Raw genomic sequence first — 24,440 nt, 5'->3', positions numbered from 1 at the left:
AGTTGGATGTTGTGTATGAGAACGTGTCAGCCTTCACTGCAGCACAGACAGAAGACACAGAGGAGCAGGAACACATGCTGTGAAGTCCAGTCAGGTTAGAGCCTCCTGCTCTGAATCAAACAGGCCCACTTCACATTCAGAGTCACAGTCACAACTATAACTTTAGTTTGATGTGATTTTCTCCAGATGCAGTTGAACCAGATGCAGGACTCACTGTGGAGAGTGAGGCTGTGGAGGATGTGGGGGAAGTGGAAACATTGACCTTCAGCAGCAGGAAGTTAACAACAGCATGGAGCAGAGAGTTTAGGAGATGATTTTATTTTATTTAGCAGCTTATACATATGTATTTATTCATCATTTCTTTAACTAAATAAGCATCTTTATTCCTGAAAATGTTCTTTTGTTCTGAAAGGAGCTCTCCAGTCACCTTTCAGTCTGCTCTGTGACATTTTCTCTCTTAAAGTTTATTTTTTGTAAATATTGGTTTTACTTCTGTGAATAATATTGGACTATGATGACGTTTGATTATGAGTCACTCATCGTTTTAACTTTTATGCACCTCTTTGTTACTGTCTGAACGTTGCACCGTCAGAGTTTGAGCATTTCTCTGTTTGGTTGTATATGTTATAATGACAATAAAGGCTTTCTATTTCTTAACGAGCAGCTCAATGGTGTAAAATCTGTCCTTCTGTCTCTGTTATTGATATTATAATCACAGTAATCTCTTTTGCAGAAGGCTGCTGGTAGTTTTCAAATCAATGTAGCATATTTTCTTTTGTTTGTACTTTAAATGTTGAATAAATAATTTGACAACTATTTCATAAGAAAGGGGCATGGGAAAGTAATGATCTCTGTCTTATTGCAATCAACTAACTGCCAATATGTTGGGACCAAAACATTGTAAGTTAGACTTTAAAGGAGCTTGAATTACTTTTTTAAGTACTTTTAATTGTGACTTTCTTTTTGTGTCATTAAAACATTAAGCTCACATCAACAAGTACTGGGAGATTTTTCACACAGCCAGCGTCGCTTGTCTCCACAGCGGGCGTTGTTCCAGTTGGCCAGCACCGGGTTGTTATGATACATCTCCACACAATCCTCTCTGTTGTTGGGACCACCCCGATCCGGCTGACCAGACTGCCAGAATCTGAATGAAGAACAGTGATGGAAGCAGTTTAGTGTGAAGACGTTAAAACTAGACTGACAGCAGTCAGTACAAGAAAGCTGATGGCAGAAGCTGCCATGTAAAGTGGCCATAAATATTAGCTGATACCATACATTAATACGCCGACACCGAAGCAGCAGGAGCAATTCAGGGTTAAGTGTCTTGCCGAAGTACACATCTGACATATGACTGCAGGAGCTGAGGATTGAGAGACGACCGACTCTACCACTCAGACACCCTCACCACAGTTGTATCTCTTACAGTGTTTTAAAGTTGTTTTTATTTTATTGGCAGGACAAGTGTCGTAAGAATGACATCAAAGAAGTTAATCAATCAGAAATGAACATGAATTAAATAAAAAACCTGAAGCCTGGTAGCATCATGGGTCAACTTGGTTCTTTATGAAGAAGGAGCTAACTCAGGACTTTAGTTTGGCTATGAGCTAAAACACTATGTCTCTTATTGGATCTATGAGGATTAATCACATCATGAATTGTCTTTGATTGTATTCAAATCTACTCACATTGACACTAACTGTCAGGGGTTCTCCATGAAGTAAGATTTCAAATGCTTCGATTGAGCCAAATCACTGATGTAAAAGGGGAAATTACTCTGTTAGAATTAAAGACAGAGTTGTACTGCTTTTGTCCAGAAGAGGGCAGCAGAGAGCTTCATAAGCACTGCCTTCAGTTTGGGTTAGGGAATGCAAAAAGGCTTTTGCCCTCCTTTTTAATAAACTGCGAATAAAACAGCGCTGTGTGTGAGAAATTGCTGTCATTTTGAACCTAACATCTTTAATTAATTTCAGTCTGTTTCTGGCTTGGATGACAGTTTCAGACCAGTGAACATCAGAAGCATCTTGGTCTGTCTAAAAAACTTTTTATTTAATAGATACCAAGGTGTGAAGCAAAAACATTCAGGTTTATTCTCAGGCCTCACGGTTTGCTCAGCATAGATCCGTCCACCCATCTGAAGGTCCCGGCTGTATCGTACAGACCGATCCAGAACAAGAGATCCACATCCCCATCCAGTTGGTACAAATCCCTCTGTTGATCGAGATGGTAAAAAATGAAATAAAGTTGAGTTCATGACTTGACACTTGTAGGCAAACCCAGACACAGATTGAGTGCACTGTACCTGTTCCTGTTCACTGTTGATCACCACCAGGTCAGCAGCTTTACTCTGACAGTATTTCCTGCTGTCCTCCCATGTTTTACTGTCAGAGGAGAGGAGGTAACATCTTGAGCCAATCTCCCTCCAACCTGCAGGACACTGAGAGTAGGACAGACAGCCACCCATCTCTGGAAGAAACAAACAAACAAACAGCTTTAAGTATCAATTATGACATTAAATTGACTTCATGGAAATAAATTATGTATTGTGTACAGTTGACCATAAACTTTAAAACTGCTCAGGCATCACTTCAAAGGATAACTACTCTTTAATGTACAATAACATTCAGCATTAACAGTGTGATATATTTATGATACACTAAGATTGAATGTAGAAAATACTTGAGCGGCACCATATATTTAATGTGCAATCATATTTATCACTTGTGATTTTTAACAGACAATGTGAAATGTAATCCTTGTAAGAGGCAACACCACCCAAAGAAAGTCAAACACTGAAGACTGCACTGAATGCACTCGATGCGTGTGTGAGCATGTGTCTAGGCGGTGTTGTTCTCTGGCCACTGCACTGAGATACAACCCCTCCAACCTGAGAGAGCTTGATCTGAGCTACAATCCTACAGGAGAAACAGGAGTGAAGCTGCTGTCTGCTGGACTGGAGAATCCACTCTGGAGACTCTCGAGTATTAACACACATCAAAAGCTGACTGTTTCTGTCACACAGGCAACGAGTTGGTATATGAGGCACTTCCCTAGCCGAGGTATTGAGAGTTAGGTCTGATTTGGATAGCAGTTTTGGATGTCTTCTATTCACTGAAATATCGGCAAGATAGGTAGAAATCACTTAAGCCTTCAAGTCCCCCTTGGCAACGTCTTTAAAAAAAACAAAAACACATTTGAAGTAATAATATGTTTAAAGGCAATACAAGTAAATGTTCTATTACTTACTTGTATTTTTAAAATGACCAGAAAGAGAAGTCAACACTTCAATAGTGTATAATTATAGTCAGTATAATTATATATTATTATTATTATTATTATTATTATTATTATTATTATTATTATATTGTATAATTATAGTTAGTAAGGTACACGTGTATGCATGTGTTTTTGTGTTTATGCGTGCTTACGTGGGTGTGTGTGTGTGTGTGTGTGTGTGTGTGTGTGTGTGTGTGTGTGTGTGTGTGTGTGTGTGTGTGTGTGTGCTCATGAGTAAGTAGAAAAATATTAATGAGGTGAAAGCCTGGGAAGACCTCTTGGCAACTTCTAAAAAAAATGTTCTATTATTTTTTTGTATTTTTAAAATGACCAGAAAGAGAAGTCAACACTTCAATAGTGTAGATTGATTGTCCCCTGTTAGTATGGTACACGTGTATGCGCGTGTGCGTGTGTTTTTATGTTTGTGAGCATGGATGCGTGCTTGCTTGCTTGCATGTGTGTGTGTAGTATTGTGTGTGTGTGGGATTGTGTTTGTGTGTGAGTGTGTATGTGTGTGTGTGTGTGTGTGTGTGTGTGTGTGTGTGTGTGTGTGTGTGTGTGTGTGTGTGTGTGTGTGTGTGTGTGTGTCTAAATGTGATGAAAACAATTTTCTCTTTCTTTAAGAAACACATTTCGTTGTACAGCATGCAGTGATGGATAAATAATAAACATGTTCACTTCAAATTTTACAACAATAGGAAAACTAACCATTTCTAAAAGAACAGTGCAGACTGTCATGACTCCTGCTGCTTATTTTTTTTAAAAGACACTGCAAAATGTAAACTGTACGTGATATGCTGTCAGCACCAACAGGGTTACAAAGTTCATATTTAATTAAATAATCAACCAAGGTTACTAAAATAGTTTCTGTTTTTTAACCTCACAAAATGATGGGATGGTTTCTTTGTTGTAAAATAAGTAAAAAGACATGACGTTCAGGTATTAGTCAGATATCAGGTGAACAATGGGTAGATTATCAGAGTGACAGAGAAAGAAATGAAGATGAAGGTCTGATTGATTCTCACCCCTCAGTTGTATTTTCAGTCGGTCCCGTTCCTCCTGCATCTCCTTTATCAGGTTGTGCAGTTCATTGTTTCGATTTTCAAGCAGGTTTTTGTCTCTGGTCAGCGCGTTGAATCTTTCCTGTAATCTGTTGAACTGATCGTGACTCTTTGTCTGAGTTGTGTTGCAGTCGTGTGATTCCCTGTTTGAGTTCACTGACAGAACACAAACAGAAAAAAAATAATTTAAAGCACTTAAATAAATAAATAGCTGCTATTTCTCAGGCTATGTTTGAGGACAATTGTGTAACGTGAAATGACACCACAGAGGTTTTGTGATGCAATGCTGTGTTTTTGTTGTCTGTGCAACAGTGTGTGCACATCTAAAGTGACATGATGCAAAGAATCCGTCCTCACCTGTGAGACGCAGGGAAATGTTGAGAGAGGCTTGTATGATGCACAGCACAGCAAAGCTCAGGAGAAGAAGCCGACAGAGTCTTCTCTCTGCAGAATGAGCACACACACAAAACAATCAATGTCTGTGAGAACAGGAAGAGGCATGTTTGGCTCTTTATATATATGCCACATATGTTCTCACAGGGTCATTGTCAATGGTGATGTTGACATTTTCAGAAACAGCTGATGCAGGGTAGTGTCTGCACTGTTCAAGCGCTCACCACCTGCAGCTTTCTCTCTTCTATCATCACCTGCTGTCCGTCTGTGATCATCACATCAAAGTCTGCTGTGGGATCACATTCAAGACCAGCCGCTACAGACTATATCACCTGACCAACACCGTTTGCTCCACACGTTGTGATATTTCTCTTTGTGGCGTTGAGCAAGTGTTGCAGACCCGTTCTCCTTTTCTCACTGCGGCTAAAAAAAATCAACCACCAATAAGAGGATGTGATGAATATAATCCAACATTTATCAGCGATATCTTTATTTAACACTTAGGATGCTTACTCCTCACCTTCTTTCTAGTTTGTATAATGATTTTTTTTCCACCTGGAGTTGTCCGCTTCATCTACCTGCTGTATTCTCTCTGACTAAGAGCCGACCATCAGAGCGCTCTGTTTGTAAGAGCAGCTTAATGAGGAAGGGAACAACCCGTCCTTCAGCTTTAACATTATATTTACAGGTACAATAAAACGGCCCTATTGGACGACGAAGGATGTCTCTAAAGTTAAAGTCTCACTGTGTAAAGTTTCATGTAAAAACAACACCGAGCTGAAGAAAAATTCCCTTCACATTTACATTAAGGGATTTTCCTTACCTGTTTGGTTTACATCCACGCTGTGTTTCTGACGAGCACGTGGCCGCTCATTAATGTAATCTATCTCCATCTGCTGCATCCCCCCGATGTTTGAATGTGTGTGTGAGAGAAGTCCAGTTCAGTGTGTCCACATCAAAGAGATGTGTTGTTCCTCTTGTTGTGCCTCAACAGTGAGCTATGACACTGATGACTACATGGTGAACAGATTTGGTAGAAATCAAAAAAGAGGAAGAAACAAATGTGGGAGTGACTGAAAAACTAATGAACATTTATTTTTAGTTGCATCTCATTCAAAACCTTAGATAGATCCTCTTTCTAAATCTGCCTTTTTCTACATCTCTCATCCAAAAAAACATGTTTGTTTCTGACACTTAAATGAAAATGACATGCATTCAAGGGTTTTTAAAGGGAATAAACTTAATTCACCTACCACATGTCAATCAATCTTTATTTGTATAGCGCCAATTTATAACAAATGTTATCTCGAGACACAAAACGGAGGTAAATACCTCACTCATTGTCGTCTTAATCATGTCATATCTATAATGACCTGTGCTGCTGCAATCTTGGCCAGATCCCCCTTGTGTAAGAGAGCTTGAGCTCAACTTGTTAAAAAAGGTTAAATAAACCCAACGTTAAATCATCATCCGAATACCCGAATATGCGAACACATCACCCCTGTCCTGCAAAATCTCCCCTGGCTCCCTGTCCCTTATCGTATCCAATTCAAAATCCTTCTCCTCACACACATAGCCCTTAACCACCAGGCCCCCTCCTACCTCACGGCTCTCCTTCACCCTCACACTCCTGCACGCAGCCTCCGTTCCTCAAAAGCCAACCTCCTATCTCCCCCTCTTAGAACCTTTTAATAAGACAGTTTTTTCTTACCACTGTAGCTTTTGCTGCTTTGCTAAAGTGCTCATGATGGATAGGCCGGATCTTTGTAACATAGCAATAAGTAAGGTCTTTTACCTGCTTTTTATAACATAACAATGAGTAAGGTCTTTTACCTGCTTTTTATAACATAACAATGAGTAAGGTCTTTTACCTGCTTTTTATAACATAACAATAAGTAAGGTCTTTTACCTGCTTTTTATAACATAACAATGAGTAAGGTCTTTTACCTGCTTTATGTAACATAACAAAGAGTAAGGTCTTTTACCTGCTTTTTATAACATAACAATGAGTAAGGTCTTTTACCTGCTTTATGTAACATAACAAAGAGTAAGGTCTTTTACCTGCTTTTTATAACATAACAATGAGTAAGGTCTTTTACCTGCTTTTTATAACATAACAATGAGTAAGGTCTTTTACCTGCTTTTTGTAACATAACAATGAGTAAGGTCTTTTACCTGCTTTTTATAACATAACAATGAGTAAGGTCTTTTACCTGCTTTTTATAACATAACAATGAGTAAGGTCTTTTACCTGCTTTTTATAACATAACAATAAGTAAGGTCTTTTACCTGCTTCTTGTAAAGTGTCTCGAGATAACACTTGTTATGAGTTGACGCTATACAAATAAAAATTGATTGACTGATTGATTGATCTCTTTGCATTCACATCGGGCTGTATTATAAGACAACACATTTAGAAACTTGGAACACATTGAATAAGATGATTTCAGCTCCTCTTCTGTTAAGTCCATGAAAAGAGGAAGTTTCACTGCTTGTGTAATACGAGTTTCACAGAAGTGACGCAGACACAGATGGAACACGTTTTAAAAAAAATTCAAAGCCAGTTTATTTAAGTAAGGAAGTGATGTCAGCGTGGTTTTCCTGTGGACTAAAATAGTTGAAACATCTGAAGACAGCTGAAGGAGAAGTTCTGACCAAGACCGTTTGAAACAGCGCACACTGAACTATAAACAGAACGGGGTTTTTAATCCAACAGTTACTTGTTGCTTTGGACGATATAGTAAAGGCTTTTTTAATCTTCACAAGGCAGTGTGTCGGACTGTTTTAGGTTATGACTTATTGACCAGGCAGAACACAAGATTTAAGGCAACATGAGATCTTAGTCATTTAAAACTCTTTTCAAACCCTTACAGCTTGGGATCTGATTTTATTGGCTGAGGAAGTTTGAAGTTTTTTATTTCATTTTTTTATTGTGTCATACATACATTTTTATGCCCAGCCCGCGTGGGTTTACATGACACCATGAATTCAAACGTGCCAGGATCAGAGTGCAGTAGGTAGCCTATATTCATCGTCAAGAAACAAAAAGAGAAAGCAAAAGTGAGAACCAGGGAGTGAGAAAAGAGTGAAAAACATCAGCATTTAAACAACAACTTTTTACATCAGAAAAAAAAGTAGGGCACTTAAATACAGTGTTAGATATAACCAGTTATTTGAAGTAAATGACTGTAATCAGCAGTTTAACACGTCAGCTTGAGCACTGATTTTTTTTTAAACTGGTGGTGTGTGTGGGGGGGGGGAGGGGGGAACATGAGCTAAAACCAACATAAGCACAATTAAACAATAATGTACCAGCACATTTTTTTTCTGTCTTAATGTTTGGCTCTTTTGCAATCTTTAACCATAAATACATCACATTTACATATGGCCCTAACAGTACAGATCCTGGACGTGTAGATTCCTTTTATTAAGCATTTTTAAAAGAAGCATAGCAAGGGCCTTCATAGAAATGTAAAATACGGCAAGATACAAAAAACAAGCAAAGACAGTCCCCTAAAACAAACTTGTAAATGTTTATGATGGAAGTAGAAGACACCATGTTTGTTTTTGTGTTTTATATCGAATCATTGACTGAATCGGTCCAGAGAAATGTACTTTAATATTTGCTTCAACACTGTGAGGTAACAGAACCCTCACTCATTAACGCTTTGGTCATACTCGTGGTTTCTTAGTGACCATGCTGTACAGTGCAGATTGATCATCCACAACCTCCGCACTTCTTGACCTGTGAATTAAAAACAATAGTTAGAGAATGAAAAACTAAAAATCATCATCATGTTAAGAACAGGTTGAAACCCCACACAGATCAGTGTTGCCAGGTCTGCTTGTTATAAGCGACTTTGGGCTTGTTTTTTCTGTAAAGTCGCTTGCAAATATCGTCAGTCGCGGGCTGCAGGTTTTTGGGCTTGTTTTCTAAAGTACAGTTGCTTGTTTGGGCTTGCTTTGCTCCCTTAATGAACCCCTACTGATTCTCTCCCAACTCTCCACAATAAAGCGAAAAACGATCGCAATAGTTTGTCCTTTTCCAGGATCCGTCCACACACACACGCACAACTACATCTGACAGAGCGGGAATAAGGGAAATATGGAAAAATATATATAATAAACAGTGGGAGAAAGAGATCTGACTTTAATACAGCATGCTGATGATGCTGGCACCCAAAAGCACAAAAAAAAAAAATTCAACAAAATCCATGAGGCTTACGGACATCGATTTCACTGTTTTCAAATCAACAGTCAAATCATATATATATATATATATATATATATATATATACTGTATATATACTGCTATCAAGTGGCCTCTCTTTTAAACTATGTGGTAGGTTAGGTCACCTGTTGGGCTTCATTTAATTTTTATGAGGAGCCAAGTCGCTTGTTTTGGGCTTGTTTCCATAGAGCTGGTTGCTTGTTTCTCTCGCGAGATCTGGCAACACTGACACAGATGTGTTGGGAGCAAAAACACTCCTTTAAAGGAAGAATGTGTGATGTGTGATCCAGTAGATGTCGCCCTTGAGCACCTCCACCACACTGAAGCCTCCGCTCTCCTCCAGAGACACACCTCCAAATCCTCACACTTGGCGTTTGCACTAAGGAGTCAATCACAAGCGGTGTACTAAATTGTTCTTGAGCTGCAATCACCTCTGTCCTGCATTGTTGTGTTTGCATGCTAAAGTTAGCGCTCTTTAGTTAGCTTCACATTGAATGTAAATTTAAACGGCATGAGCGTGATCTAAAAACACACGTTCAAATAATCAGTGAGTATGTTCTTCTTCTTCTCTCTAGTTCTTGACTAAAACAGCTTTTATACACAAGGGGAGGAGCCGGCCGTCCCGTCCATGTAAACACGGCTCTGACAACAACACAGCCAGCGGGACTCGAGCTTCTCCCTCATTGTAGACAGTCATGACTCAGAGACACATTTACACAGGACAGACTGTTTATGTGTAAATAGTCGCACATTCTTCCTTTAAACCTTGTGCAGCAAATACAATTTTAAACACAGACTCACTCTGTGGACGCACTAGCTCTCTCAAATTTGACCATCGTGTAGTCCACATCCTCATAATCTTCCTCCTCCTCCTTCCTGGGTTGGTTTGGTCTTTGTCTCGGTCTGTTTTGCGGGGCTTGCAAAATGTTAGAGTAGAGAGGCTCTTCCTGGTTTTTAGAGAAGGTCACAGAGGCATAACAAAGTTCTTCCTGTACCTCAGCTGGTTTTCTTTGTGCTGAAGCCGAAGAGTTTTCACCGACTGAAGCCACCTGAAGCTGAAGAGTAAATATAGCATTACGTGGGTAAAAAGGTTTTCTAAGAAGCACTTGGAGTGACTTTAAGACTTCATCAGGCAAACATCTTGAAGCATCTTGTTATCAAAGCCAAAAACCATCGAACAATGAGACCTGATCTCTATACCTGTCCTCCGTTGTCTGCTCTCTCTTCAGGCTTGTTGGATCTCTTTCTTCTTGATACATAAAATATATGAAGAAAAAAAGAATAGATGAAATAGTAAAAAGACGGTACTGAAGCTCTGTTCATGGATAAATCCCTCTGCTCACCTTATGAATAGGAAGATGATGATGAGGAAAATGATAACCAGAAAAAGAGCAGTGATTGATCCAGCAGCTACTGATTTCATTGAACCTGAGAAACAGAGAATTCATTCAATTACTGATAAATGATCACAGGATTACATGTTGTTTGGGTCAGTGACGCTGCACGACTTGCTCTTTATGTCTCAGTTCATGGGAGGTCTCCCTCTGCTGCCTCCTTTTGGGTGGTAGTGGGCAATGTGTTCATGGTGCTATTTTCCTGCGCTCAAAGCTCCTATCTCTCGTATTGAAGAGGAACAAATTAAATCGTTTAAAGGTCTTGTTTATGAGCACAGCAGTGTATCCATGAGATAAAAAATGAGACGGATGTCGCGGAATATATGTATTCATTCACACTTGCGACTCACCTGAAATGTCAGGAAGTTTATCTGCGTTTTGTGCATGTGTGAACGCTCCATATGATAGCAGATTGTGAAGTTGAACGTCTGTATGTCCTAGTCAGTGGACATGGTACTCTGCTGCAAAAGGGTGGGTTGCATCCTTTGGGTTGGGAGCATCTTGCTGCTCAGTTTGAAGGGATTAAATAGTTTAAAGGTCTTGTTTATGAGTACAGCAGTGTATCCATGCGATAACAGTAACAGTTTTAATACAACACAAGCTCGCTAACCGTGAACTCAGACCGCATTATACAGTATATTGATTGGCAAAGGAATCTATCTTGCAATATAGTTGTCGCCTAGCCTTTAAATGTGCAGTGACACCAAGCAGGGTTGTACTGTTATTGAGACTGGATATTTAAAGGCTTTATATGTGATTTTTTGATCCAGCAGATGTCGCCCTTGAGCACCAGCATGAAACCAAAACAACTCGCGCTGCATTGTTGTGTTAGCATGCTAAAGCTAGCGCTCTTTATTATGCTCGTATCTTCATCTACATCTATCTATGTAAATTTACCCGAAATGACCGTCATCTAGAAACGCTTACGTGACATTCAATTAAGCAGTGAGTACAGTATGTTATTCTTCTTTTCTCTAGTCCCTCAATTAAACAACTTTTATACGTGAGGGGAGGAGTCAGCCGGCCGTCCTGGCGATGTAAACAAACTGAAGATAGGACTCTGAAATCTCGGAAAGCATCACATACAGTGGGACTCGGGTGTTACACTCATTGTAGACAGTCATGACTCACAGAGTTATTTTCAGAGGATAGACTTGATTTATATATTTAAGTGTGAAAAATCGCATATTAAGCCTTTAATGTAATGTGGACATAAATCATGTGAATTCAGGTTAAAAGCACGACTTACCTGAAACAACAATCGAATGAAAGGTGGAGTTACAGAGTCCTCTACTATTGTGGGCTTGACAGTAATAATTCCCACTGTGTTCAGACTTAATGTCTTTGATGGTGAGGATCTGTCCTGACGCTATCATGGTGAGTTCATTCTTCTTGTACCAGGTGTATGTAGCTGCTGGGTTAGCATCACTGCTACAGGTCAGATTCACTGAACTGCCCTCCACTATCTCAGCAGAGGGACTCACTGACACAGAGAGAAGCTTTGGAGCATCTGGAGGAAAACATGCAGAATAACACAACTGTAAAGGCAAAAGAAAAAACTAGGCTGTTTTAAGTTTCTGATGGTGAAAAAGTTATAATAAAAGTATATAATTCAGGCAGTTTATTTGGCTCAACTTTGATTTGTGCAGAACTGAACACAATACTCATTCGCTTGTTAAGTGTACTTTCTTTCGGGAAGTATCTCCCTGTGACCAGCATATAGATGAGGAGGTAATACAGTGACCTCTTTAAACTACTAAAAGCATGTGGTTGTACTATTAAGACAGGATTGAGAATATTTTCAACTCTTGTTTAAACAATTGTTTGTTTGCGTTACAGAAAAGAGCGATCAGACTTATAAACAAAGTGAACGTTAGAGAACATACTAACAGACTGTTTATTAGCTCACACCTGTTGAAATTTCAGGATCTAGTTCACTTGAAAACATCATTAGTCATGTTTAAAGCTAGAAATAGATCATTACCCGAAAATGTACAGAAGTTGTTTGTATTTACATCTAATGAGGAGGATCATAGACGGAGATTTAATTTTAAAAGTCCATTTGCACGCACTACATTAAAACAAATGTGTATCTCAGTAAATGGAGTTAAATTCTCTCGATAATCATTTAAAATGCTGCTCAAGAATCATTCAATTTAAAAGAATGTATAAAGAAAAGGTTCTGGGAAATTATGAATGTATTGAGTTAATCTAACTGATTGTATTTGATTGTTTCTATATTTTTTATCTATTTTTTGTTTTGTGAAAGAAAGAGAAAACAACAGGTTAGCCATCTTATTCTGTTAAACAGTATCTTGTGTTATTAGGAAAGGGGGGCAGGTATTATGAGTTTCCTTCTTCCTGCTCCTGTTTGCTCATGAACAGTGTTTCAGCATTATGAGAAAATATTTTTTGTTGTGTATTATGGTGTTGAAACCAAACACTGAATTGAGCAAATGAATCAAATATGAAATGAAATGAAATGAAATTGTTAATGCAGCTGGACAACAGCACATCTTTTCTACCACCTTAAATCGACAGACTGTACTAAAGTAAGCTCAGTGTTGATGTGATTGTAATCACTTACACTGCACATCTACATGTAATCCTGTGGAGTTTCTCTGGCCAAACTTATTGTTAGAGCTGCAGAAGTAGATCCCGCTGTCCTTGGAGCTGATAGAGGTGAAAGAATAAATGCCAACTTGTCCTTGAAGCAGTGTTTGGTTCTCCTTGTACCAGGTGTAATTAGCTGCTGGGTTAGCATCACTGCTACAGGTCAGAGTCACAGTACTGTTCTCCTCTATCTCAGCAGAGGGACTCACTGACACAGAGAGAAGCCTTGGAGCATCTGGTTGACAAAAGAGAACAATTCATGAATCTTTATGAACCAAATCATTTTAAGGCATTGGCTGCCATTAGGTTGAAGGAATAGTAAAAAAAAGATTATGAATCATTTTGATGTCACAAGTTGTAAATATGTAATCCTCCTCCTTTAGAAATCTTGCCAAGAGTCAAAGGCCATTGTTACATCTATAAAGGTGACATGTAGGCTATTAATCAACTGTACATTTGACTTGGCCACTGATGTACTTTTCCTTCCCCATGCATCTTCTAATTGTTGGCGGGACCTGTGCTCACAGCCCTGCATCATGCAGCTCGATTGGCATTTGTTAGAGATATCGCCAGAATTGCAAGGTCCGCCATTGGTGCCCCGTTCTTTTTACAGATTTGAGCAGGTTCACATTGAACACAGGAGACAGGCATGAAAGAATCTGGAGACGTTGTGGTGAATGTAATACTGCCTGTAGCATCGCCCAGCATCTGGGGTGGGTCAGTGATGGTCTGGGTAGACATATCCTTGGAGGGACGCACAGACCTCCATGAGTCTGACAAACCCTCACAGCCAACCCTGACTGCGGATATGTACCGGGATGAAATCCTCTGAGCGATTGTCAGACCTTGTGCTTGTGCAGTTTGCCCTGTGTTCCTCCTTGTGAAGGAAAATGCCCGACCTCATATGGCCAGTAGGCGGTTCCTGGATAATCAAGGCCTTCATGCCATTGACTGCTGCTATTGTTCCCCTGACCTAAATCCAACTAAGACCCTCTGGGACATTAGGAATCAGGAGCTCACTGATGCCCTGGTCCAGGTCTAGGAGGAGATCTCCAAGGACACCATCTGCTGCCTCATAAGGATCTTGTCCAGACGTTGTTGTGAGTGAATACAGGCAGCGGGGGCCGTACAAACTCCTGAGTCACATTAGAGCAGCTGTGATCAAATTCACCCAAGTCGGATCAGCCAAATTTTTATTTTTTTATTTTGGTGATTTAGAATCCAGCCCTCAGTGGGTTCATGGATTTGGTTTCCATTAACTGTTGTTACTTTATTTTGTTCTCAACAAATCATAGAATGTACATCAGTAAAGATTTTCAAATTGAATAAATCATTAATCATCTGACATGTGATTTAAGTGTTCACTTGATCTTTTTGAGAACTTTAATTTATCTTTTATGACAGAAGCTTTGAAATGTCTGGCACAGCTACAGTTTTTAATTGTTAGATTTTCCCATGGAGCATTGTACCAAGATGCTCTACCGACTACATTATTAAGAAATGATGTGTGAAGAGTTTGTATGTGGCTTTAAGCTTTAGCCCAAGGAAAATTGGCCGAAGGAACTTTGTCTGAATAGAATACAAAATATGAAGTGTTGACTTTTGCGCTTACACTGGACATCTACAAATAGAGTTGAAGAGTTGATCCGTCCATAGTGATTCTCAGATGTGCAGTAGTACATCCCTCTGTCCTCAGGGCTAATGGAGGTAAAATGATGAATGCCTTTTCGTCCCTGAGGTGCTTTTTGGTTCTTCTTGAACCAGGTGTAATTAGCTGCTGGGTTAGCATCACTGCTACAGGTCAGAGTCACTGAACTGCCCTCCACTATCTCAGCAGAGGGACTCAGTGACACAGAGGGAAGCTTTGGAGCATCTGGAGAAGATGTGTTAGCAGTGATTATTCTATGTTGAGGTATGCTACCACCATAGCACAGAGTAATTAAATCATAAAGTGTGAATAACGTTGTGTAGCAACATTTTAGCTGTTAATTGTCTGAAACATACGTACAGTAGGCCTATGTGACAAAACTCCCCAGTTCTAGCTCAGTGGATTGAAGCTAAGTGTGAATTAATTTCTAACGTGAAAGCTGAGTACAATCTTCTTCCACAGAGACGGGACTGATAAAAACGGTTTGTCATTTTTCACTCACATTTCACATCAGAGATAAAGTGTTCAGATGTTCTCCTCCCCAGCTCGTTCTCAGCCGCACAGTAAAACTCTCCAGAGTCAGACGACTGGACGGAGCTGAAGACGAGCTCTGGTCCTTTACTGAGAGGTTGAAAGTCTGGGTTCCCATTCTTCTTGTACCAGGTGTAATTAGCTGCTGGGTTAGCATCACTGCTACAGGTCAGAGTCACTGAACTGCCCTCCACTATCTCAGCAGAGGGACTCAGTGACACAGAGAGAAGCTTTGGAGCATCTGAGGAAGACATCAGGACACATTACTCAAAGATAAGAACATTTGATCATAGATACATGTTCATTTTTATCTAGATGTCTTTATGTTCCTTTCTGATTAATCTTTCTGTCACAGTGATTGTAAAGTGCTGACCATGGAGCTCGAGTTTTACTTCTTTTTTTGTCTTGTCATCAATTCTGTGCAGTCTATGTAACAAACTGTAAAACAAAGGCTGTGAACTTCCACTTTATCTTGAGGAGTCTCTTTCTAAAACATTGAATATGTGTTAATCGTTTTAGCTTTTGCTTCATCACTGATATCTTCAGTCACTGAAGCTTAATCTTTGGTTGCTTTTGTACTCAGATTCTGTTTTAACTCTGTTGTGATCATTTGAAAATTGTTACTGAGCAGTTTAATATTACTCATTTGTAAACAGAGTTAAAGGAGCAGTATGTAACTCTGACCCCTAGTGTGTAAAATGGGTACTGCAGTCCAAATTCAAAACATTGTAGAGAGCTGTCTCCCCCCCCCCCCCCCCCCCCCCCTCCTCTCTAGAGTTGATGCTCACTCAGGTCACCATGTGGTGGACTCTGAAGCTTCAGTGTTTATCCAGCTCTGCATGGGTCTGTAAACCTTTCTGTGTTCTAACCTCTCTCCATTTTTCAAAAAGCATCTCCAATATTGATCCTAGTTTGAGCACGTTTCTGCTCGTGGAGCTTATTAGAAACATGCAGAGGCTTTTTAGGTCGGGTACAATCACTTCTATCTGAACCACTTCTCTTGCTCACTTCCATCACTGCAACACCTGTTGGTTTGCTGTTCCACAACACTTCAACATCGCTTGTTTCCTCAATGTCTGATGATATCCTAAGGTCAGTTTATAATTTAATTCAGTAAATATTTTACACATTGGACTTTTAAATCTATAAGATTCCAGCAGGGTTTTAAGGGAACTTAAAGTGTAAGTGTGCTGTGGCGTTAGTCTTTAAGTGTGTTTTGTGATTTAGTCAAGTTTACTCACACACTGAAGGAGAGGGGAATCGATCATGTCCGTTTAAGGCACAGGAGATTTCATCCTCAAGAGAAATCCAGTCTTTATAGGTAGAAGTCACAGCTCCGGTTATTTTCTGTTTGTTCCTGAACCAGACGTATGAGAGACGACCGACTTCACTGCAGCTGCTGTGACACGTCATCTCCACCTCAATTAAATGCTGACCGGCTCTTATCCTTTTAACCTGAACCTGTAACGCTGGATATGGAGAAAAAAGAAAAGTGAATTGTTGCTGTTCTAAAAAGAGAGAGATTAGATTTAGATGCACATCATTTCAACGTCCACAATATCTAGAAGTCAAAGCAAGAAAACTAAGAGTCTGTGACCACACAGCCTTTATTCTGACAGAAAAGCTCCACCAGAGAACTTGGATTAAAATGCCTTTTTTTAGTCTGACTCAGTCAGCGCACACAAATTAGGCATCTTTTCTATAATAATCATTTCTGTCTGACATACTTTACAGCTTGGTGTAAAACCGAGCCTAAACAAGCTTCCCCTCTTCAGATTGTCTTTAGGTAACGTTTGTTAAGAATTAGGGCTCTTCAAATGAAAATTGGTTTCCAAAGAAAAGAAAAGGACAAAAGCTTCTACCTGAAGAGTTCAAAGATTCCAAACTAAAAAACTCAGAGAAGCTGCTAAAAGGTTGGATTGATCTAAATCATTGGTTCTCAACTGGTCTCATCTCAGGACCGACTATCAACTATGAGGAACTGAAAACCAAATTATCTGATATTTGTCAACCAATGAGATGTATTTAAATGTTGTGCAGTTTGGACCTCAGATGGTACAAAACATGTTTAAAGCACTCATAGACTTTTTGGCACACTTTATGTTTCCAAACACAAATTCACAACCCACTGAAAACAGCTCTGCGACCCACTTTGTGGTCCCGACCCACCAGTTGAGAACCACTGCTCTAAAGTAAAAGACGCTGAGTGGTGACATTCATCACAAAGGCTCTCTTATCATTAACACACAAGCATGACCTGTTTGTTCATATAAAACAGTGAGTACAAACTGATAGTGATGAGTTCAGGTTCTGTGTTTGTGTGTCTCCATCGCTCTGCGTTCATTAGTACCTGTGACAGTCAGAGTTGTTCCAGGTAAACTGCTCCTCCATTCAAAGCTTCTTGTTGTAAATTTGAAACGATACTGGGCTGAATCGCTCTCTCTCAGGTCAGAGATTCTCAGAGTGGAGCGTCCTCTCTCTCTTTCAGAGACCTGAACACGATTTGACTGATACCAATGATCACTACGTCCAGGACTGAACCAGGACTTTGAAGTGACCGCTTCATGACCGTTGTAAGTACAATAAATGTCCACTGATGAGCCTTTGGGTGCACAGATGGTTCTGACATCGTACTTCACTCTGTTACAGGTTTTACCATGAACACCTGGAAAATAAAACAAATAATTTAAAACAGAGTAGGTGAGTATTCACAAGAGAAAAAAAACAAGTAGTTACACGTCTCCTCCACCAGATGTTGTTTTGTCCGAAGCAGATTGTGAAGTTAACTCACACACTGGAGGAGAGGGGAAATCCTGGTGTCCCTTTAAAGCACAGGAATAGCTGTCTGCATATCCAAAGGAGTCTGAGTAAGTCGAGGATGTTTTTGTGGGAATTTCCCCTCCATTCTTGAACCAAATGTAGGAGGAATGAGGAGGGAGAGTACAACTGCTGACACACGTCAGATCTGCCCAAGAAGAGAATGTAGATGGGCCCACCTTCACATGAAGATCTGGATCTGTGGAGAGAGAACAGAGAGGAAATTTCACACTGTCTATATTCATATGCACAAATATAAAAGAAGACATTGATATTGTTGTTTTATTGTTTTTAAAATAATCAACAAATGAATGAAAACATTACCTGTGAGGGACAAAGTGACTCCGGGATTACCAGTATAACTTCCACCTTGATGGTTTATTATGAACCTGAACTTGTAAACAGCTGAGTCACTATTTCCCACATTTGTGATCGTCAGAGTGGAGTCCTTCCAGGTAGAGCTGTACGTCACACGACCTGTGTACTGTGAGTCTGTTTGCAGATCTACAGGTTCTCCATCCTGGACTTTAGTAAACCAGAAGGACTTCTGAACTGTAGTGGATTGATGATTTAATTGGGATGGGTAGCTGTAGGTGCATCTTAGTACGACTGTTGATCCTCTTAAGGCACAGACTTTAGTAGAGGAGTAAGTCACTCCCCAGCCAGCCTGACCCTGAATCACTGTAAAATAGAGCACATCAAGAACCACAGTTACAGTAAGAGCAGCATCATGAGTCAAACCTTCATTCATAGTGGAGGTGCTTCAACTAGTACGACTACACCTGATGTCAGAGTGAGACAAAGCTAGCAGCTATCCTAATAAAGTAGAAAAGGTCTAGTCTCTTTGTGCAGAAGTTACTATTTACAGTCTGTTTAATAATTAAAGTCATAAGTATGAAGAGTTCAGAGACGACATCTATGATCAGATTGTTGTCCTCACTTCATCAAAAATTCTTATTGTGAAAAAGCTTACTTCTTAATGTTTAATGACAGCAGAAGATCACATCTTGACCGCTCTGTTCCTTGTCTTTTCTCTCCACATCGACTGTTCTGCTTATTGGAGCTAAAGGGTGTTTTCACACCTAGGGCCAGATTTACTAAGCTCCCAAGTAAAGAGTACTAAATTACGTGTTCACTCCAAAAATTTGCACGTGTGGTTAGTGGGCGATTTGCGGGTGATCTACTAAGAAGATTTGTGTGAATGACACCAGGTGCAAACCTTGTGGAGGCGGTACTATTAAGTTAGGCTTTTGTGTGTTCTACTGGTTTACGTCATGGAGAGTTTGGACAGAAAGCAGGACGACTGCAAGCGCAAAATAGGTATTGGTGGGAGAGACAAGTAAACGCACAATGCTTTTGAGTCATAGGAGATAAATCTGAATATTACAAAGAAAACTTTGGTTATAAGAAAACCTCAGCATTAAACAGGGCCTCTCTTTTCTTCCCTTAATCTTACCGTCCTCTGTGGCACGGGCGCTCTACACATGGGCCGTTGTTGCGCACCAGACAGCTGACCAGTGCTGTGTCTGATCGGACATAAATGCTCTGGAAAGAGGTATCGAAGACGGGTTACAAACAGTGGTGAGGTACCCCAATCCAAGCATCCTACAGCGTAGCAGCAGCGGGCTTTAGAGGGAGGAGACGAGCGCACTGTGGAGAGGAGCGCACCGGAGGGGGCGAGCTGGGGGAGAGACGCGCAGCCCGAGAAAAAGGAAATCCTCAGTTTAAAATAAAATGTTGGTGAGAAGAGGGAAATAGGAAGACATAAACGTCAATGTTGAAATTCTATAGAATGCAGAGGCTGTGAATGTTCAGTTTTGTTTGGCAACAACAGCCTGTAGTTTAATCATGGTGTTCCTCTTCCTTAACGTTTAGAATATTGAATCAAATTAAAAAATAAATGCATGCCATTTGAAACATGTAAACACTTGTGGGGAATAACGTGATCTGTGGGCCTTCTTTGATTGTGCCTATGTCTCCTCCTAACTTCAATAACAGCAGTCTGTTGTGTGTAACACTGGTCTCCTGGGTTAGCACGTTCTTTTCAAAGGTGTTAAATTCAGACACTGTCACAATCACCACAGTTGTTGTCTGCTTGGTAAATCGCAATGCATGTACTAACTTAACTTATTTACATTTTCTCCTTTCTAGGGCAGAAACGCCCCATATTGCATATTAATTAAGGCAAACGTCCTAAATGGTCAATGCGTGTTGTTTTGCTCATATGAAAGATTCAATCCTCACTGCGCACCGTTAGTAGATCAGTTAACACATTTTTTGCTGGTGGTATCAAGTTTGCACACGTTTTAAGACACACAAACCTTTAGTAAATCTGGCCCCTAGAGTTCGTTTGCTCTGGTCTGAATCATGGACCAGTTTGTTCCATTGTCACATAAATACATCAGGTTTGTTCTGTGTTCACATGTGGACATTTACAAGCGGTATGTTTGATTTGCGAGGAATACGATCTGTAAGTCAGAATTTTTGATGGAGAAATCCAGGAAGTAAACAAAGACTAGTCTACTCCTTCCTGGCTGTGGCTGCTCAGAAGAAACTTTACAATTTCAAAATAGACAGACAACTACGTGATTTACGTTGGCTCTGGTCATTGCTTTCTATATAGTTTTTTTGCAGCCCTCAGCAACCCCTTTTCACTGAGCCGTTTACTAAAGAGTGAGTAGATTTCAATGTTTCAATCTCTATGAGAATCTGCACGTCCTCACGAGTCCATGTCTGTCCCTGATTCTTCATGCTGCTGTTGTGCTCGTGAAAGGCTAACAATCCTACCCATAATTCACTGAGCTAACGGCTAATGTAGCTGATTTAATGAAAAAAGAAGAATGTTTCCTGTTTTCCTACAAACAGCACAAAAAATAAGTGTACCCCCCTTTTCGAGCGATCCGGATATGATTGTTTGGTCTGCACCAGGGTTTGATTGACAGCTTTCACACCAGCACAAACTTGCTACAGACTCAAGATATTTTTAACTGAACCAAACAGGCTAGATGTGAAAACGCCCAAAGAGGCTCTTCACACATTTCATTAATATCCGTCTTTGTTGATCTGATGACAAGTGGATAGCCTTAATGCTCGGTGTGAACGCGCCCCAATGCCTCCTGAGGATGGGTTGAGTTCTGACAGCTCGGACCACATACAGACGTGGTGCATTTGTTCACATTGGATTGATAGTGTAAACACTCATGCGTCCACTGCAGCATTTAGAACCGCCCACTCAACTTAAAGACCCCATATTCTGCCCTTTTTGGGGTTCATATATTTAATCTATGTACCTACTAAAGTATGTTCAAAATAGCTAAAGTTTTAAAAAAAGTGTCTGTTTTCATGAACTGCCGCTCCATGCACCGGCTCTCTTCTGACTCTCTCTCTAAGGCTCTGAAGTGCCCACGTTCAGAGTCCCCACGTGTGTCAAGTCTGATCTGATTGGTCGGCCTGTCGGCTCTGCCGTAATTGGTCAGTTGCTCAGCACGGTTCTCAGAAATGTCCCGCCCCTTTTACCACATTGGGAATGCAGCCACTTTGGAGCATAAACATTAGCACCTTAGCACTACTGTGCTACCGCAGGCTACGGCATATCGTGGGCGTGCTACAGAAGTTAACGGGCGTGCAACATGAGCTGCTGGACTTGCCACAACGAGCCAATGGGCTTAGATCAGTGATCTCACACTGACAAGACGTCACACTGGCAAATTATTTTCGAGGGGGGCTTGAACCGAGCGTTACATGCAGCTAATGCTACAGCTAACAGGAGGACGTAGGAGAAGCCGCGTTTACGTGGACTTTGAATTTTTGCAAATAGATGTGACTAAACATGCACAGGACACTTGGAAAACACACTAAAGAGCATATAAAACCAGAAAAAGAAGAATATGGGCCCTTTAAAACCTGGGAGAACAATGCTGCCTCCCACTGGATGGAAAAAAACACTTTTAGTCCATGAAAAGTTTGAACGCCCGTACTAAAGTGACCCAGGGATGACATTCTGAACATTCTTCTGAACACAATCTTAGACTGTTCAAACATCATTTGTCAATACTACTCAACCACCAAACAGACAGCAGAACACTTCATATACCCAAATGGTCATGCATGTACAGACTCTGCATTAATATACAGATATCAGTTATTAGTAGAGGTTACTGCAAAAAGGAAAAGAGGCGGAGCAACAGTTGAAGACGTACACCTGATCTCTATTAAAGACGATAAAGACATGATATAGAGGGTGCAGCCAGGGGTCTCAGTGTCGAGAACATTTGTGCTTAAAACTGTTTTGTGTGACCAGGAGGTAAAATAAATAAATATTAGAAGAGTGGAGTACATGAGAACTAAACTGTCTGCTCTGCTGAGTTGTTTCCTGTCCGTGGTGCGGCGACAGCAGAGTGTGAATGCAAACTGCTGAGAAATGAGGTGTGAGCAAAAACTGTGATGGGAAGATAATAAAGAGAGAGACAGCATTTTCAAACTTTTCAAACTGATGTTGCAGTTTGGTTATTAACAATATATTATTAATAATAATAATCATGATTATTAAAAATTAATAACGAGAAACAAATGTATCAATTACTTTTGGGGCACCACCTCGTAATCAGCGACTTTTGTTTCAGCCACAAATGGAGGTCGGTGCTCTCAGAGAAGGATCTTAGACGTCCAAAGAACATTATTCAGTCGACTCCATCTCTTGGACAGCATCCAAAGAAACTACTGGAGCAATGTGTCTTCCTCAATGTCGACTCAACGTCAAAACATTTTTCCTTTGCATCGAAATAAATTTGCCTCAAGTGATTTGTGTGCTCCAATCCATCCATCCATTATCTGTACCGCTTTTCCCAGGCAGTGTTTTAAGTCAGGTCGGCTGTTTGTATGGAGTAGTGCTGTCATTTAAAAAAAAGAAATCAACTTTGAACAAACTTAGAATATGACACGGTATCGTTGGATCACAGCGCACAACGTTCTTTCTCCCAGGATGCCGCTGTGCTGACGTCAGCGTAACCTCGCCTGCTCATTGTCGGCTGTTTCACACAAAGTAACAAGTTCTTTTAAATGTCAGTAACTGTAACGGCGTTATTGAATCTGGAAAGTAACTCGTTCGTTAATAGTTACCACCAGTGTTAATCTTCACACCATTTTCTAATTTAGTCTGATGAAAATGTCCTTTATATTAGTCAGATATTAGTCATTTGTTATTGATTTAATTTAGTCCATTAGTCACTGACTAAAGTTGCACATCATTTTAGTTGGCGAAAATAGAAGATATTTTAGTCAACAAAATCAGACGCAAGCTTTTATTTTTATTATCAGAAGCTCCAGGGGGCGGGGCTTCACGGACCTGCAGGCTGCAGGCTGCACATTGTTACACTCACCCCACACACACACACACACACACACACACACACACACACACCTTTGATGAAGTCTTCTGTGGTTTACAATGATTTTAGAACAGCTGAGGGGGTACGTGATAATCCTCACTTGTAATGTAGTTTTCGTTTCATCACATTTTCATCAATTCATCAAATCGGCAAATAGCGTAGTTTCGGCTCGTCATCGTCATAGTTGACTAATTTAAAAAGACCTTTGTCAACGAATAGTTTCGTCATTTATATTTTTGACGAGATTAACACTGGTTACTGCAAATATTAGTTTCTTTACAGTAAAGTGTTTTTGTGTACTTTGTACCTGAAGTGTACCAAAAGAGCCAAAACAATGAGCTGAAAGGCATAAAATGGTCTGGAGAGCTGGCTGCATCTGCTGATAATTCTCTATCTCTTCTATCAGTACAGGAATATTTTTACCTTAGTGCTGCTATAATCTTTCTCAATCACCTTTAAAATCCTGCTCAGAATAATTTATTAAAACAAGGGAAGACCTCATATGTGATATATTTATGTTGTATTTCCTGTCACAGAGTAAACAGCCTCTAAATAGACGAATGCACACAAACACACGCTAACGTTCAGTTTGGAGGACTGCAGATCATTCATACAAAACCCATCACAACACAACTCTTCCAGCTCAGTTGGAGCATGATCTCTGAAGTTTATAAAGGAAGGTTATAAGCGTTCAAACAGAGTCTGCTGAACTTCCTGTAAACACTTCGAATTACAGGAAGAGAAGCACATTTCTGATGTCGTAACTCGTCACCGATGAAAAATGTTGTATTTCATTTAAAATGACATCTCCGACTTTCTGAAGTCTGCTCTTTGCCTTGAAGTATAAATGTGGAAGTAAGTTACCTGGCACAGAGAGAAGGAAGACGACAAATCCACTCGCTGCTGCTGTTAAACTCATAGCTGCTCCTCTCGTCTCTGTTAAATCAACAGGTTCATCACATCCATGAGACACACTGGGGTGAGGTCGTCACTATAAAAATGGCTTCTTCTTAAAATGAGGATGTGGTCTGTTAAGACACATTTTTAAATATGTGGTGAGTGAACTTGTGTTCAACAGATGAAGAGCCA

General features: G+C 40.1%; 3 protein-coding genes across 3 annotated transcripts in view; 1 reads left to right on the top strand and 2 right to left on the bottom strand.

The window, feature by feature from the left end:
• The window catches only part of LOC132955040 (titin-like), a 58,084-nt gene extending 57,427 nt beyond the window's left edge, over positions 1 to 657 (top strand). The window contains exons 40-41 of the mRNA XM_061027663.1: positions 3 to 94; positions 187 to 657. Coding sequence (XP_060883646.1) covers positions 3 to 94; positions 187 to 314 — 220 coding nt within the window. The 3' untranslated portion in view covers positions 315 to 657. The remainder of the gene's footprint in view (positions 1 to 2; positions 95 to 186) is intronic.
• Positions 658 to 929: 272 nt separating this feature from the next.
• On the bottom strand, positions 930 to 5,782 carry LOC132993188 (asialoglycoprotein receptor 1-like). Its single transcript, XM_061062882.1, has 6 exons — positions 5,554 to 5,782; positions 4,695 to 4,781; positions 4,302 to 4,493; positions 2,303 to 2,466; positions 2,105 to 2,211; positions 930 to 1,147 (listed from the first exon to the last, which is right to left on the bottom strand). The coding sequence occupies exons 1-6, from the start codon at positions 5,630 to 5,632 to the stop codon at positions 991 to 993; spliced, it is 786 nt and encodes a 261-aa protein (XP_060918865.1). The 5' UTR covers positions 5,633 to 5,782; the 3' UTR covers positions 930 to 990.
• A 1,485-nt stretch (positions 5,783 to 7,267) lies between these two features.
• The window catches only part of LOC132955031 (hemicentin-2-like), a 28,721-nt gene continuing 11,548 nt past the window's right edge, over positions 7,268 to 24,440 (bottom strand). The window contains exons 11-23 of the mRNA XM_061027651.1: positions 24,216 to 24,337; positions 18,289 to 18,645; positions 17,939 to 18,163; positions 17,498 to 17,812; positions 16,389 to 16,616; positions 15,119 to 15,388; positions 14,581 to 14,841; positions 12,943 to 13,203; positions 11,605 to 11,865; positions 10,305 to 10,389; positions 10,162 to 10,210; positions 9,763 to 10,016; positions 7,268 to 8,475 (exon numbers count right to left, since the gene is read on the bottom strand). Coding sequence (XP_060883634.1) covers positions 8,403 to 8,475; positions 9,763 to 10,016; positions 10,162 to 10,210; positions 10,305 to 10,389; positions 11,605 to 11,865; positions 12,943 to 13,203; positions 14,581 to 14,841; positions 15,119 to 15,388; positions 16,389 to 16,616; positions 17,498 to 17,812; positions 17,939 to 18,163; positions 18,289 to 18,645; positions 24,216 to 24,337 — 2,761 coding nt within the window. The 3' untranslated portion in view covers positions 7,268 to 8,402. The remainder of the gene's footprint in view (positions 8,476 to 9,762; positions 10,017 to 10,161; positions 10,211 to 10,304; positions 10,390 to 11,604; positions 11,866 to 12,942; positions 13,204 to 14,580; positions 14,842 to 15,118; positions 15,389 to 16,388; positions 16,617 to 17,497; positions 17,813 to 17,938; positions 18,164 to 18,288; positions 18,646 to 24,215; positions 24,338 to 24,440) is intronic.

This window comes from Labrus mixtus, chromosome 2, assembly GCF_963584025.1.
Source record: "Labrus mixtus chromosome 2, fLabMix1.1, whole genome shotgun sequence".
Taxonomy (NCBI): domain Eukaryota; kingdom Metazoa; phylum Chordata; class Actinopteri; order Labriformes; family Labridae; genus Labrus; species Labrus mixtus.
Note: the sequence above shows the minus strand (reverse complement) of the source record. Positions and strands in the feature narration are given on the sequence as shown.